Here is a 16,158-nt window from a genome sequence, read left to right on the forward strand (position 1 = left end):
CCTCATCCTTTGGTACCACCTTGTAAACGTCATTTCCGCCGCTCCCATGTATTGCAACATCCTCCATAATATAATATTGTAATTTCATTTATATAATTTAGTAACATCTAAACCTGAAGAAGGCTGGTTTGGCCAGCCGAAATATTGTTTTAAAATATATTACGTTGTGTCAGCTTTGCAGTAGTCTTTGGACTTCTCATCGTCTATTTTTCAAGTTTGGCTGATTAGATCTCCTGTGAGATCCAACGTACAAGCAAGCAGGATCTTCGTTCGCGGCTTTTGCAGTTTTTAAAATTTTGCAGAACTTCGAAAGCAGAATACAGAGAGGGTGTAAATTTCGGATTAGGGCATCAGTTAGGGCGGAACGGCAATATATTTGTATCTACCAAGTCATCGTTTCGGATTGAAGAAGAAGAAGAAGAAGAAGAAGAAGAAGAAGAAGAAGAAGAAGAAGAAGCAAAAAACACTGTAAATGTCTTCATGGCTACACCGACACATACATGACATGGATTGCTTACAATAATATCTTTTACGAGTCAAATGAAGCTTGAGTCATGTACATGTCCAGATTGGTCTCCCTTAGGGGTTTAATTCAAAATTCGAATTTTCAGACGAGCACCCCTCTCTTTTCACATGGAAGCCCCCCATCTCCACCCCAGGTTCACAACTGGAGACATATGATGCACTATTAACGGTTTTGTTGTAGTTCTTGTTCTCTGCAGCTTTCGCGTTCAAAAGGAATTGTAATATTGAACCTTTCTTCTCCTTTGTTCACTTTTCCCTGGTAATTCGCAAATCATCGCATATTAAAAAAACAATTTTTTTCTGGATAATCTCGTTGTAGACGAGCTCGCAGCCAGCTCGATGCTGCACGCCTGGATGGCTGTAATTTCATATATGATGTAAAATCTATGAATGATTGTTAATTTTAAGGTCGGCTATCATACCTTGATAACCCGTGTGATCCGCAGCCGGTCCCGTATGTAACGTTCCTGTGGCTCCACTGTTTAGTGTCCAGTCAAACTGATCACCCAGAGGCAAGTTGATCCACTCGCAGAATCCACCGTCAAAATTGCATGATCCTGACGAAAAGAAAGTTTACAACAACAAAACATTTTATAAATTACGATTTTTATTCTATTAGTAATAAATTTGAAATTTGAAAACATAGAGATTACGAAAATTATCCGAATTTCTTTCTCATTGTGCAGACTCGTTTTGATTACGAGGCATGATTACAGCCTCCTGAACTTTTATTGATGATTAATTTATTGAGAACTGTAGAGCATATTTTCAACAAACATGGTACATAGTATGGTTTAAAGCCCGGGGATCCAACAGCCTGCGAAGACAGCCGTATAATTCTGACACGTGACGAGGAATGAGCCCACGTGTCCAGGAACTGCAAAATCGAGAACTGAACTAACGGCAAAATCGAAACTGAACCGCATTTGCGGTGAAATCATTTCGGATCATTTCGAGTGAAAAAGAAAACGACTAGACCTTAGAATAGACCTTAAAGATAACAAGAACTTGGAGAAATGTTTTGTAGGAACAATTTCGAGACTGATAAATCGTTAAAAATGACACAACAGAAGCACTTCTAGTCAAACCTGGCGTTCAAGAGTGATGAGAGGGGCGCCTCCATTCCCAAGTGCGTTGTACGATCCGTCGACGGGATTTGCGAAGGTTAGCTATAGTCAAATTTTACAGCGCGCCCAAACCTTATCAAGCAAATAAATTGTCTATGTCCTCCATTACCTGGCTCTCCTTTTAATTCCTGGGGAAGCGTCATGTTTTGAAGCCTAGCGACGTAGTTGAGTTCCTTTCCATCACAAGTTCCGTTAACAAACGTGATATCGTCTATTGCGATGTCACCCTGATATGACGTGCCGACCCTAGCCGAGAAAATAATCTAAAAAAAAAAAGAATGTTTGCAATCAATTAATGTAAAGTCCTTTTACTTTTTAAGTTGGTTTTGTTTAAGAAAACGGGCCGTTTTTTAAAGTGGACGCCATTGCACAGCCGAAATTCTCCGCACTCGGAAAAATCCCTACTATCATTAGGCATATACATGTATAATTTTTAAGCTCGGTTTGAAGTATTCAACATTTGAATGGCACACTATTTTGAATACAACTTTATATGATGATCAAGTCTAAGAGTATCTAGGACTGACTACGAGTAGTACCTTGTACCCGAGCGCAAGCGAAGATGTCCTCCCCTCGCGCAATTTTCACTTACGTTCACGTGTTTTGCTTGGTTTACTATCCCTGGAAATAATAACAACTATTTGTAGTCTACGCAAGCGTGCGGTAGCTAAGTGCTTACTGAGCATTCGATCGGTGTGAAGGAGGACATCGGTTCACCTCCACTCTGAGATCCAGATTTTTCTTTATTTCATACTCATGACATAATCGTGAATACTACTTCTTTCTTATCAAAGTACAGTCTTCCTTACTGTATAGTTGTTGCCAAACACTGTAGCGTTGCTATATCTCCACACGTTCCCTTGGTTCTTATATCGCCCCCATACATAGTTTTCCATTCCAGTATCAAGATCTCGCATGTAGATTTGTAGGTCCGCAATATGCCTTCCGTACATATGGTAGTAAAATCGCATGCACCTGATGCCTGAAAACGGACCACCAACCAGCCGAGAAGTCTCACCAGGCTTCCGCGGCCAAGATGTCTCGATGTAAACGTAGTATCCTTGGGAAAAAAATAATAACATTGTTCTTCAGTAAAATGACCTAGCTCGCTACTGGTCTTTCTTTACTTTGGTGGTAAGAGCATCCTATGAAATGCAAGGCTCATTGGTCGAACACTCAGGTTACTTCCTTACTTCGTCCTCGCGACTTGCTATAGACATTGCTTATGATGGAAGATGCCTCTGAATTTACAAATAATAATACCTTTATTGACTGAAATGGCAAAAAGATTTGAAAAACTCAAGTTTACAAAATTAGAATAAGACGCATGTAGAAAAGGTAAAAGCTAAAAGGGTCAAAGGCTACGATATTACTATAGTTAAACAGATAAAAAGGAATAAAAGCTAGAAAGAGTCTATAATTAACTATCAATACAGAAAGGAAAGGAAAGGAACACGAAATTAAGTGCAATCGTCTCAGCGTCTCACTGCCCATGATTCAAAGGGATGGCTAATGCTATTATACAACAGCTTAAGACCGTGATTCCAACTCATCCATTTATCAATTCCGTCCACCTGTCTAATGAAAACTGACATTTTAGTGCGGGTGTACGGGACTTTGGGTACTCATCACGAAGGTAACGAACAATCCGAAATCTCTTAAATTTTTTACTCCTAAGATTGCTGCCTTGAGGGAGCGAGATGGTTGGGAGCGCGTGCGTGATGGTTTCCTGCAATGCTCAAGTAGTCATCATCTAGGAATTGACCGATGATCGATCGCGAAGGATTAAATCTCTTTACGGTTAGAGCCCTTGTCTCACACTAAGTGCTTTTTATTAGGCAATACAAGTAGTAGTACAGCCGGTGTAAATGCAAAGTAAGCTTCTTTACACTGAGAAGATAAATCAATATACCGGCTAAGTGCCGGATGTGTTCAAGAGCCATTGAGGACACAGAGGCAGTCTCATCGCCACGCCTACATGGCTCTTTAGGTATGCCGGCCGGTCACATTGAAAAAATCATATGTAATGATGTAACATGAATCTAAGAGAATAGGGATACTTCTGGACGCTTTTTGCTTAGGTTTTTTGGCGCTCGAATAGTTTATGCTTTTCCCCGTTTTCCCATAAAACCCCAGGCTCGTGTACCTTCTCCTCTTCGGTCTTTCCATGGACCTGTCTTGCTACTTGGCGTTTTTCCCTTTCTTCGTGTCCAGTCGAAGTCATCGATCTTGCTTTCATTTTTCCAGTTGCAGAAATCAACGTCAAAATCGCAACCGCCTGGCACTGCAAATAGAGTATGTAAGCACACTTTTTCAGATTTCAGCTTAAACAACCCCACCATAGATCAATTTTTAAATGAGGCTTAACAGGAGCTTTTCCTGTTCCTCTCCTGCAACTGAACCGGGAGCATCTCTGAATGGTCTTCAAGTACCCCAGTAATCTAAAATGTTAGCTGCCTCGGGGGTAAGGGAGAGGAGACGGCTGACGTTTGAGACTAGTACTCTTACTCGGGCATTTGCGTTGATGGGTGATGAATTGATTAGGCGATCGGTCATCGATAGGGTCAGCATTGACTAGTCTTGGTTGTGGTGTTTCTGGAGATCAATTTCTGTCGGTTGAATTGAGTACATTCACTGTCATTACTGTCAGAAATTTACACAAGAGGCCTGATGCATGTTTCCCTGTCTGGTTGGTAACATAACACTCATGTTGATATATTCCTTGTAATCATTCACAATTAGATTAAATTAAAACCTCCACAAACAGGAAACTGGTGAAACTGAAATCCTCTTAACCAGCTGGAACTCTCACGTTCACTTTAGTTTACAAAACCGCCGTTCTTAAAAAACAACTATTTCCGTCATTGCTTCACTGATGAGCTAAAGCATTGCTACTCTTGTCAGAAGCAAACAAAGAGGAAATCAAGGTGGAAGACTTAAAAGATATTAGGGCATTTTGAGTCATGCTGCTGTAAACTAGCACAGGTCGATCTGTCTGGGTTATTTTGATGAAAATTAAAGCTTTTGCTTGAAAACGGTATCTCTTGGTTTTTCTAGTCAGCGAGTTTTAATGTTTCCTGCCATCATACCAGTTACACGTGCCGCTGGGAGAAAAAACGAGAAACAAATTCCTCTCACGGCCGCAGTAAGCTCGTCCATCTTCGTTTCTCAGCAAAGGGGCCAATTTAACCAGAACTGCTCTGAGTTCGTTATCATGTCATAGTCTTTGTGTTGAGTTACTCAAGATATGTTTTAGACCGACCCATCAAAAACCGTCTAAAGCATCGAAATTCCGCCGAACCTACTAATTAATTCAGGTGTTTTTTTTTTTTTTTGTTCTTTTTTGTCAAGCTACAGTCGCTCGTGCATTGGGCCGCCATCTTGGATCTCCAAATGAAGAGAGTCTTTCGGCCACGTTTTGCTACTCTCCCAAGTCTTCTTCTCATCATAATCCAAGATGGCGGAAAGGAATCCGGGAAGAAAACTACTGAACGTTGGTTCGCCTCCAAAGTACGACTGCAGGCTAGTCTATGATATGGACGCATCGCTCAACAAAAAAGGAATTTCATTTAATTCTCTTTCAGTATCAAGATATGTATAAAATTCTGCAAGTATGACCTTTGGGAGTTATTTTTCTCCCAGATCAGAGTGGTTTATATTCAAAGCAAACAAATATCTAGAAGCTTATCTTGATAACTGCGAATTCTTGGCATGATAGAAAGGTTATTGACTTTCGTTCACTTATTATGTCGTGAATTTTCAGACTACTTGTCGCCAAAATAGTCTAACAATATTTTTTTGTGAGCCGATTAAGAATACCTTTTCATTCTTAGACTGTTGAAAATAATTCCCCCACCTCCCGGTGATTTATTCCTCGGATTTTTGACTGGGAGTGTCCTGGTCTCATGAACTATCTGTATTCATATTTTAGCCCGGAATTTTACCAGAAAAAGAACGAGGGAAAGCAATCAGAGAAAAATGAAGGGCAACTGTTTCTTATTTCGTTTGATAGTTGTTTCAATAATGAAGTACATCAATTTATACTTTTCATCAAATTATATATGCTGTCCGCTTTAATTTAGTTCAGATGGTTAGTGGTCCTGACAACTACCTCAGTAGGTAGAGAACAATAATGACAGTATCACTGATCGTGAAATTGCCATTAAATACTGATACATTTTGGACACACAACAAAAAACAATCACACATGCCAGTAAATTAAATAAATGCTCCCGTGATTTCATGGAATGATTGTTAAAATTCAGCAAGGCTTGTGCTGCGAGCCTTAAATTCATTCTGGGTCTTTCTGCTCCACAGGAGACGATGAAGCGAGAATTTGATTTCATTGAGTAACTCTGTTATTGCATTTTCAGGTTTTACGGGATTTCAAGTAGAATAAACTCCATGAAAGAATCAGTGCTCGTATTCTCTGGTCGATAAACATTACTCCACTAATGGCATTGGTAAAAAACAAAGTCTACATGAAATATTCATGAAACAATGAAATATTGTCAGAAGGAAGCCATCAATCAGCTGACTCAGAACATTACAGTAATTGTCTTGGGTCATTAGTAAATCAGTTATCAGTTGAAGTCCTCACGAAAACCGTGAGAATCAAGACATTGCATGACTCTCTAATTGTATCAGATCGATTGTCAATCACAAAAATACGATGATTGTGCAGATAAAAGCGTCATAAAATAGAGACAATCATTCAAGTGTAAAAGGAGAAACAATCTGTGACCGGTTTACTCGTCGTATTTGCAAGAAACATGTTGTAATCGGGTACATCCCAAGCTACAAAATGTAATGAAACTGGGAATGAAATGATGACAAAGACAGGTCTGCTGCTGTGATAATGTGATAGCTATACGGATCAAAATAAAAAAGGGCGGAAAATTGTGCTTGGTTTTGTTTTGTTTGGTAACTTAGTAGTAACTTAGTAACTTGGAAGTGTTCGGGGAGGTGGTATTTAGGCCAGTTCAGTTTCTACTGAGGAAAAGTACAATTAGTCCACAAAACCCACAGCTAACAGGAACTGTCCGAGATAGACCTTAGTAGAGTAATCGGGGCAACACTGAAAATTAGAATAAAGGTTGGTGTGAGAATTCAAATCCCAAATATGTATACTTCAGTGAACATATTTGTTTATTTGTTTGTTGTTGTTGTTGTTGTTGTTGTTGTTTTTCATATCGAACCAAACATGTAAGATAAAGAAACCAGAAACCGATGCCATTTATTTGTATATTTCCAGACTGTTTTATTCTTTATTTATTCCTGTAATTTCAGATATACGTAAAATGTATGGGGAAAACACATTTGAGAATAAAATTCAAAGGAACGGCTACGGTGCCGAAATACATCCTGTTGCTTCTGTGGATTCGTATGTTAGGTTCCGAATGGAGAAAGTTACAAACAGTATATATTTCGAGCATAGATTTTTTGGCTTTACCATGATAAGGTGTAGATCGGTTTCAATTGAATGCCAAAGTAATTACTAGCTCTGACCAATTACAACAGACACGAAGAGCGCAATGAACCAATCAGAACTCGGAGAAAATGCAAGTGACTGGCGTCAAGCGTCGGAAAACACGTGCGACCAAGTCATGGTTGGTTTTCGGTTTCCTTCTTCTTTGTTGAAAAACTGGCGCTAGTTTTGCCAACGCAACTGACGCAATGAAACGCAACGCAACGCAAATTGCTTTCGACACAAAATTGAAGTCCGCTCTCAGTTGTGATGTGGCAAGTTTCGAAATTTAGACAGAGAACATGGCAGGAAATGATGCAATTCAAGAGAGGATGAGCTTGTGCAATTGTAATGGAAGGCCCTTGAGACTCGAACTCAACTGAAACTTTAAGGTATGTATGCTTCTCTAAATCTTCCAGCTGCTACGCTTTGAAGTCAAGCTGCAGCTTCTGGAAACTTCTTCTAGTAACTAAATCGGCGGCAAGAGAGGATGACGTCGGCGGATATAAGGAGATTTCAACGAAGCCTGTTTCGTGCGTGGTGCGAGTCAAATATTTCAATGAATGTCCTTGACTTATTGACAGTATCTTTCATCTCACAGCTTTGGCAAAACTTCACCGCACTTATTACTTTTGTGGTCGTATGATCACGAGAATTACGTTTTTCCATGGCCGTAGAGTATTCAAAACGAAAAACTAATTTCCGATTTTGTAAAATGCTAAAAAAAAAAACAAAAAAAAAAAAACAGGATCCTTGGGAAGTGCTTGTACTCAGTAGCTCTCATCTAAAGAGGAACGTCTTAGGAATTACCCAGATACAGTATAATATCCTGAAACAGCACCAACACGGGAAGCTACGGCAATTGCTTGCGGCTTATCCCCCAAAGTTTCGTTGCGGATGGCCTCTTGAAACAAGCACCCATTTTCAGTGCACATGCAATATGTGATCCCTTTCCATTTTCAAACCATAAAATGCAATTTTCACTACCCATTGTAAGTCCCGAACACTAAACGGATACTCTAATTTAGACATAAGCCCTGACTCGAACCGTGAAGACAGGCAAATGGGATATAGATAACCTGACTTAAGCCGAAGTGTTAAGGAAATACTTTTGACGCGTGAAGAGCAGTGAAGTGCTTGTTTTTCTTTTTAATTTTGTAACACGCGATTTCCTTACCAGATGTACAATGTGCGTTTTGAGTTTGTACAATTTGTACATATGGCATCAGTGATTTTTAACGAGCATAACTTTCCTTTAAGACTTTCCCTTTGCGATGTTGATTCTTCAAACAAAATGACCTCGTGTAATTACGCTGGTGCGTCTAAAGCAGGAGAAATTAAGAACACTGCCAATAATGTTGGCACAAACGAACCTATTCCGTTATCATATTTTGACAGTTGCGCTCGATTTGAAGAGTTCATAAGTTGTCAGGCGCTGCTCTAAGTGACAGGTAACAGAGTCAGCGTTGAACGAATGATACTTTGATCAAGTTTTTTTCGCAATCACCAGTCACTCAATTTGTTGTAATGGTTCTACAGGCCTGTTAGAAAACAACAAAAACGTTTAAATAGGAAATGCTAGTTTGTACCCACAACGAGCACATTACCCAGATTGACGCATTAGGTTCATGAACGCATACACTGAATTACCGTACTTACAAAACTCGAATTCTGTATCCACTCGCACGTCTGTTGCGTTTTCCTTGGAGCTTATGGCATTACTGTCCGTGAAGTTGTCGAAGCCTGACACAGAGTGGCTTCCAAGTAGGACGAAGGCAGTCGTGAAAAAAATCTTCCACGGCGAGAGATGCATGGTGAGACCTTCAAGCGTTGTGCTGCTGAGCTTCCTGACGGGTCGGGCATAAACAATGATCACGGTCTCGCCCGATCCTCTCAGTGGGAGCTGGCCCTGGAATGAACACTATGCGTGATTTCCAAACGGAGTGGGAAGCCGTACACGTCAATAACCGATGGAAAACCAAACGTACGTCAAACGTGGAAATGGAGGCGAATTAGACGTAATTATAAACAGCCGCGGAATACGTGTGGCAAGACATTACATGATCGGGTGCATCTTTTGACCTCAAAAGGGTAAATAAATCTAATATAAGAGGATTTGAGTGAAAGTAGCGACGCAGCAGCCAAATCGATGTTGACGCATCGTGTAACAAGCCCGGGGGGGATACTTCCTTATAAGAGGCTAATGGGGATATGCCGCTGGATGGGGTCGCATTTTCACGACTGGATTGACTATAATGGGGTTGCATATTCAATAGAGTTACTAGAATGGGGTCGCACATTTTCGGATTTTTGGGTTATTACGAAAGGATTCAAAATGGTCTCGGCTAAAAAGGTCAAAAAGTTGTTGTTTATTAAATTATAACAATCACCTCGCATTACATTCCGTTCTTAAAACCACAACTTCAATAAACCAGTTACACAATAGTACAAAACCACCGGTCCAGAACAAAGTAGATTCATAAATAGAAAGTGACTGTTGGGATCGCGAAAATTGCATTTTCCCAAGAGTGACTAAGATGGGGTCTATAACTGGCCACAAAATAGACTATAATGGAGCAGGGGCTATGAGAGCCCAGCGGCACATACCCAGCAAAACTGAACCCAAGTACCCCCCCCCCCCCCCACCCTCCGATGTAACAAGAACCTTGATCCTCTCGTATTATAAGGTGTCAGTTAGGTGATTAGAACGTAGAAATTGGCCTTGAAATTTAATTTAAAACCAGTTTTGCTTTGTTTACAAAGACGGAAAACATACAAGCAAAACGAAGGGAACAGCTGCTTCAAAAAGGAAGAGATTGAATGGTCATTGCAGTCATTGCAACCATCCCCTGAAGAAGAAAAGCCGTACCTTTTGAAATATTGAAAAATTTACTTCCCTGACCGTGAAATCAGCCTTGCTCTTTTTTTAGATTATTCGTTTTACAATTTTTTTTGCTGCGGGGAGTTAGATCCTTCACTACAGGATCCGGTACTTCTATTTTGTCGCGGTGGCCCTTGCAAACACAGTTAATTACTGCTTTTTATTGCAACCATCACGCGTTTGGCTTGGATGGAAATCAGTTTTGCGTTACTTTGCAAATAAAGAGCCGTCTTAATTCTCATAGTTCGTATTTGCAATAAAACAGATATTTCCTCGATTCCTACTAATTGTCTTGAACGTGCATCTGTAGGTCAAACTATTTTGGGGAAAATGAACAGAATGAATTGTAGTTTCAGGTAATTACAAAATGATTTCAGTTCAGGAATCTAGCACCATGGTAAAAGGATTTTAATGATTTTAACTGTCAACAGTTACTTTTTAAGCGTCAAATTCAAATTAATTAACAAAATTTCATAGTTTAACCACCAAACGATAAAAGAGTACATTTGAGGACGAGCATGGTTTGTGGTGAAAGCTGCCCTCTATCACTAATGTCACTAATGCCGTGCCCTTGGGTTTGAATTCCAGACTCGGCCTCTTTGATATCGATTTTTTTTTACGAGTTGTTCCTTCCTCCTCAAAAACTCGCAAACAAACTTGATACTCACTGCAAACTCAGGAAAAAACCTCTTTCAGGCCCTCAAATGACGAAATAACCCTAGTGCACTGCATTATTTGTGGAGCCATACCACAATTCAGCAAAAGGTCCCATCAAAACCATTACAGTCCGGGCTACCCTGGAACTAGCACCCAAGATAATAGAAAGATAAGTGAAAGGATTACTGTTGATTGGCTAGGCGCAGGTGAATTAATTACATGTTTCCTTGGTAACAGCGGCAACGAGGAAAAAGCAGAAATGAGTCTAGACAACTGAAGCCCCATTTACACTACAGAAAATTTTTGGCACGGCTCGGTAAAAATGGCACGCGTACCCAAAAAAAAGGTTCAGCTCGGGTAAATTTTGTAGTGTAAATGATTTTGCCGTACCAAATTTTATCCCTGCCGACCCAAAATTTTACCCGTGCTCGGCCCTTCTGAAAAGGTAGTCCGAGCAAAAGTGAAATTGGTACGCGTTCCCAAAAACTCGGCCCGGCTCGGACGAAATGTGTAGTGTAAACGATTAGCCGTGCCAAACCAATTTTTTCCTGACGAGCCTTCGTAACTGTGGTCAGCACCATCTGTTGGAGCATGTGTAGTAATTCCATTCAACATGGCGGAATCGGCGCGCCCTGCAACAAGCAAGTCACCAAGAAAATCTCACGGTCACTCTAAGAAAGGAAATGAAGCAAAGGAATACACTCCTTGTCCCTGAATACTGTTTCTAGCAACTCAAATCAGTGACCATTACGTGTTAACATCCAAAATCATTGCTCGATAGGACAGTTACAAGCCAGCATTGCTCCTATGACAATGAACATATTTGTATCTTCACGTCTTTTCTATTATTCTGGAAAGAAGAACAGGAAGAGACTAATTTTCGACGTCCCTGCGACAAGATGTGTGGCCTTTTTAGAAGTAGACACTCCCAATACTTCTCACCCGCCATGTTTGAATGAAATAAGCCATTGGCTGCATGCGCCCTATGGAATAATCGCGTACGCTACCAAAGATGTTGAGCCTTTTACCTGTACCAAAACATTTTCTCACGCCGCTTAGCACGGCAGAAAAAAGGACGTGTAAACAGGGCATCAGTGCTATAGTTTTTGGTACGTGTACCATTTTTATCCGAGCCGTGCCAAAAATTTCCTGTAGTGTGAATGGGGCTTGATTCGCCAAACTGCGTTACTGAAAATAGCCGAGTAGCCTTCTATCCACAACCGGGAATGCTTCAGAAGAGTCTTAGTGAAAAACGAAAACGCAAATGTGTCGTTTATAAAAGTGCGAAATTAGGCCAGCTAACATTTTCGGAAACAACGAGCAGCTCGGAAATTCGGGTAACAAGATTCGGTTCCCTAAAAGTTTCAGCGACTTAAATTTTCCAGACAGAAATCCGAACAAATTTTGTTTGCTTACATAAATTTCCTTTCAAAAAAGTGACAAGACGATCTGGGAATACGGGAGACAACATAGCAGGCAGTATTTTTCTGAAATGTTCTCGCTGGGTTATTAATTGCGTTACTTCATAGTTTTAAGCCGTCATGTTGATATTGTGATTCAAGGTCTAGGTCAGCGTTTTCCGTGTTGTCAGTGGCACCCAACGGATCGTCTCGGTAAATTATCTGTTCGGAAGGCCCTTAATCCCCTACAATTTTCTAAAAATAATTTTCGCCTCGAACTTTCGTGATATGGAAAATTTAAGGCCTGGTGTTTTCGGATTGATAAAAATGTCGTTTCGGGTACCCAAAAAAGGTCAGCTAAGATTTTCGGAAAGGAAATAAGACCTACGTTTTTCGGGAAATGGACATAAAAACCCTACTAATTTCGAAAAGACTCAAGTTCCCCTAGAATGACCGAACAGATAAAAAAATTATAGCGCAACTTTAGATGAATCTACAGAGCTTTAAAGGCACTCCAGATAGCCTAAAATAGCGTTTCAAAGGATCTGAGAGAAAACTCCCATTGGGTGCCCCTGTGTTGTCGCCTTCTTGATTAATTCAGTTAAGTCTTAAACAATAGTTCTCAGAATAGACGTGCTTATTAAATAACAGCTCTTGTTGACCTTGGCTTGGGCCACCGTGAAAACTGCTGTTCTTAGGAGCACATTGTACAGTTGGGTGCTTATTGAGCTAGCCTGAGCGGAAGCGATGCTGGAGACGATTGTTGTTTGTTCTACTATATACAATATTGTGGGAGAGGCCGGCAAGTCGTTTAGTGTTTAGATAGTTAAGCCGGATAGTTTTATTTAAAATCACCTCGCAGCCTAAAGGCTGAATTATGTAATTATTTACAAATATTAAAAATTAAACCTGATTACAGAAATAATAGAAAAAATAGAAAAATGTAAATGTGTCTCATCAGAGATGCGTACATTAAACTAAAACTAAAAACTAAAAACTAGAAAGCACTGCCCAGTTAAAGTTTAGCTAAATCTCAAGTTAAATTTCCTCGACATAGCAAGTATAAACGTATTCTTAGTTCTATCAGTACGAAGCCGTGGCATATTAAAATGGTGCTGTTTCCTAAGGTTATAACGTGAATCATCCTCAATGGTGGAAGGATTGCCCTAAGCATGTGGCATGGGCATGAGTATGGTGTTGAAAAGCTTCTGGCACAAAAGCTTATAATGATCTAACATAGGCCTTATGCCCTATGTGATCTGGAGGCACTTCCTCGTTCATGGAATATTCAGTACAGTTTCTTCGCAAGAATTTAAAGTGGATGTTCTCATCATGGCTCATTAAACCCACGGACACTGCGAGTGGTAACGAGTACCAGGTCTATATACAATATTGTGGGAGAGGCGGGCAAGTCGTGATCTGGAGGCAATCCTTCGTTCATGGAACATTCAGTATAGCTTCTTCGCAAGAATTTAAAGTGAAATATTCTAATCATGGCGCCAAGGTAACTCATTCAACCCACGGACACTGATACCAGGTGTTGATTGTTGTCCTACTATATGCAATATCGTGGGAGAGGCCGGCAAGTCGTGATCTGGAGGCACTCCCTCGTTCATAAAATATTCAGTACAGTTTCTTCGCAAGAATTTAAAGTGAAATGTTCTCATCATGGCGCCAAGGTAACTCATTAAACCCACGGACACTAATACCAGGTGTTGATTGTTGTTCTACTACATACAATATTGTGGGAGAGGCCGGCAAGTCGTGATCTGGGGGCATCCTCGTTCATGGAATATTCAGTACAGTTTTTTCGCAAGAATTTAAAGTGAAATATTCTTATCATGGCGCCAAGGTAACTCATTAAACCTACGGACACTGTCACTGGTAACGAGTATCAGGTGTTAACGTTTTGGCCGAAATAGAAGATGGAAATGATAACTACGCTTTCTACTGCAAATAAGGTATTGCATCCTAATCAAATGTTTTCGGGTGACGTCGTCATTCTCTTCGGTATCAATGTATTAACCTTATGACAGATCATCTCTAAGCCAATTGAGAAAGGCAAAACACGGAGCTACCAGAGCTGCGGTGGCTGTAAGTTTACCGATGAGGAAAACGGCAATGGTGTCAATCAACAATAACGTAAGAGAGTGAAAAACTATCACACAAACAATCCACCATTTGTAACTTACCATGAAGAAAGCAATCGCAAATACACGACTGGTCACCATAAATATATGAGTTACAAAGAGAAGGAGTTTGTCAGGTTTCAGGTCCAGAACGCCGATTTCAACATCGTGTAGCATCTCATCAAGAATCACGAAAGCCAAACATAAACTTAGGATTGATACAGGTAGAGAAATCATCTGAATGATCTTCACGGACTCTTCTTGAACGCTTATGGCGTAGAGTTGGATTATTATCTGAGGGGCTGATTCAAGAAGCGCCTCAATCATTGACGCTAACTTTCTGTGAAGAAGGAGTGCATCAGTTTTGACATCGGCCCAAGCCGGCCGAGGAGGCGGTTCACTCTTACTGTATTTTCTATTCCAGAGGTCTTTAAGATTCTTGAAGCAGAAAATAAACGCTTGTGATCTCGCCAAGGCGGGAGAGAAAGGGTGGAAACCGAACAGCAAATCCTTCGCCCTAAGCTTAAATCCACTGTTCAATGCAGCGTTCAAATCTCTCCGAGTCGCACTCTCAGTTGAGAAACAGTGGACGAACCGATACATTAAGGTTGCTTACTACTGTTTTTGTACTGTGCGAGTCTTTGATATGCGCGCGCGCTGCCTAAAGCACGCGAAAGCATAACGCACGAGCAAAATCACGCGAGCTTGCTGAGGAAATCCCGCGAGCACAAAAACAAAATGGCGGCTCTCGGAAAAATTTTCTGGTATTCCAGGTGGGTTTCAGAGGTGTGTTTACAGTAGCTAGATCGTGTTTGCGCTTGATAACTGAAAAAACGTGTTGTCTAATGGTTGCCGTTCCTTAACAGCCTTAAACACTGCACGAAAAAACGCCTTTGCGCACATCAAATGTGTGGTCAAAGATTGTCACAGGCCGCCTTTGATTACCTTTGATTCGAATCAAAGGTGGCAAAGGCCGCTTCTGATTCACGGTGGAGTCAAATTTGTTTCGAATCAAAGATATCATATATTTGATCCACCTTTGATGCGCGTCATAGACGGAGTCAAAGTTGTTTGATTTCAATTTGACGCGCGTCAAAGGTATGGTCAAAGTTGTTAATACATTTGAACTCACTTTTGATTCGAGTCAAAGGTATATGCAAAGGCGTCACATATTTGATGCGCATCAAATGTGTTGTCAAAAATGTTATTATATTTGACCTCATCTTTGATACGGATCAAAAAAAGAGCAAATCCAATTTTTCGTGCAGTGAAAGCCTTTGCAGAGTTGTGATTTTGCGCCAAATGTTTGAACACGACGGCAGCATGCACTCACCAGTTGGAGCGCGCGCGCGCGCTGGAACCCGGGTTTTCCCAGAACAAGCATGCGCAATGGTCTTCTCACCGTAGGTCGCAATAATTATTTTTTCTCGCTTAATTTCTCCAAATCTAGCCGTACAACCTATGTTCAAATTTTTGCTGTTGACAGAAAACACTAAAACGGAAACGTGAACATTTTTTAAAGAAAATCTGTCAGAAAGTTTTTTAGGAATTTTCAAATAAGGCAAAATTTCCCAATTTTGTCATTTGCCAAATTTCTCCCTGACAAAATTTTGTCTTCTTCCCTGTAAATACTTATTTTTGCCCACTTTCCAAATCCTGAAATTTTGAAGTGGGGTCGTACGGCTAGATTTAAAGCCAGACAACTCTAAAAGGTGTAGTTTCCAGGCCCCCACTAAGACTTATTCTTCTGTAATTAACACTTTTTGAGCATTCGAAATTTAATTTCTGACTCAAAATCATCTCTATTGTATTTACTGTTCTAGAAAAAATGCCCAAGAAAATTCCTCTTGCCGTTTTTCTTAAGTTTGATTTAAGGCCTTCCTTCACTCCAGAAAACTGTAGTAAGCCACCTTAAGCATGGCAAGGTGACAAACATTAGTCCCACACCAAACCGGGTATAGTGCTCCGCTCG

General features: G+C 40.5%; 2 protein-coding genes across 2 annotated transcripts; both read right to left on the reverse strand.

The window, feature by feature from the left end:
• Positions 1-947: 947 nt before the first annotated feature.
• On the reverse strand, positions 948-9,704 carry LOC146470555 (MAM domain-containing glycosylphosphatidylinositol anchor protein 2-like; the record flags this gene model as incomplete). Its single annotated transcript, XM_085121874.1, has 5 exons — positions 8,779-9,704; positions 3,799-3,936; positions 2,462-2,712; positions 1,762-1,915; positions 948-1,082 (listed from the first exon to the last, which is right to left on the reverse strand). Coding segments are annotated over exons 1-5 (832 nt in total), but the record flags the coding sequence as incomplete, so codon positions are not given.
• Positions 9,705-9,760: 56 nt separating this feature from the next.
• Positions 9,761-14,793, reverse strand: LOC146470556 (uncharacterized). Its single transcript, XM_085121879.1, has one exon. The coding sequence runs from the start codon at positions 14,787-14,789 to the stop codon at positions 14,085-14,087; it is 705 nt and encodes a 234-aa protein (XP_084978005.1). The 5' UTR covers positions 14,790-14,793; the 3' UTR covers positions 9,761-14,084.
• Positions 14,794-16,158: the final 1,365 nt, after the last annotated feature.

This window comes from Pavona decussata, unplaced genomic scaffold, assembly GCF_977016875.1.
Source record: "Pavona decussata unplaced genomic scaffold, jaPavDecu1.1 SCAFFOLD_113, whole genome shotgun sequence".
NCBI classification, from domain to species: domain Eukaryota; kingdom Metazoa; phylum Cnidaria; class Anthozoa; order Scleractinia; family Agariciidae; genus Pavona; species Pavona decussata.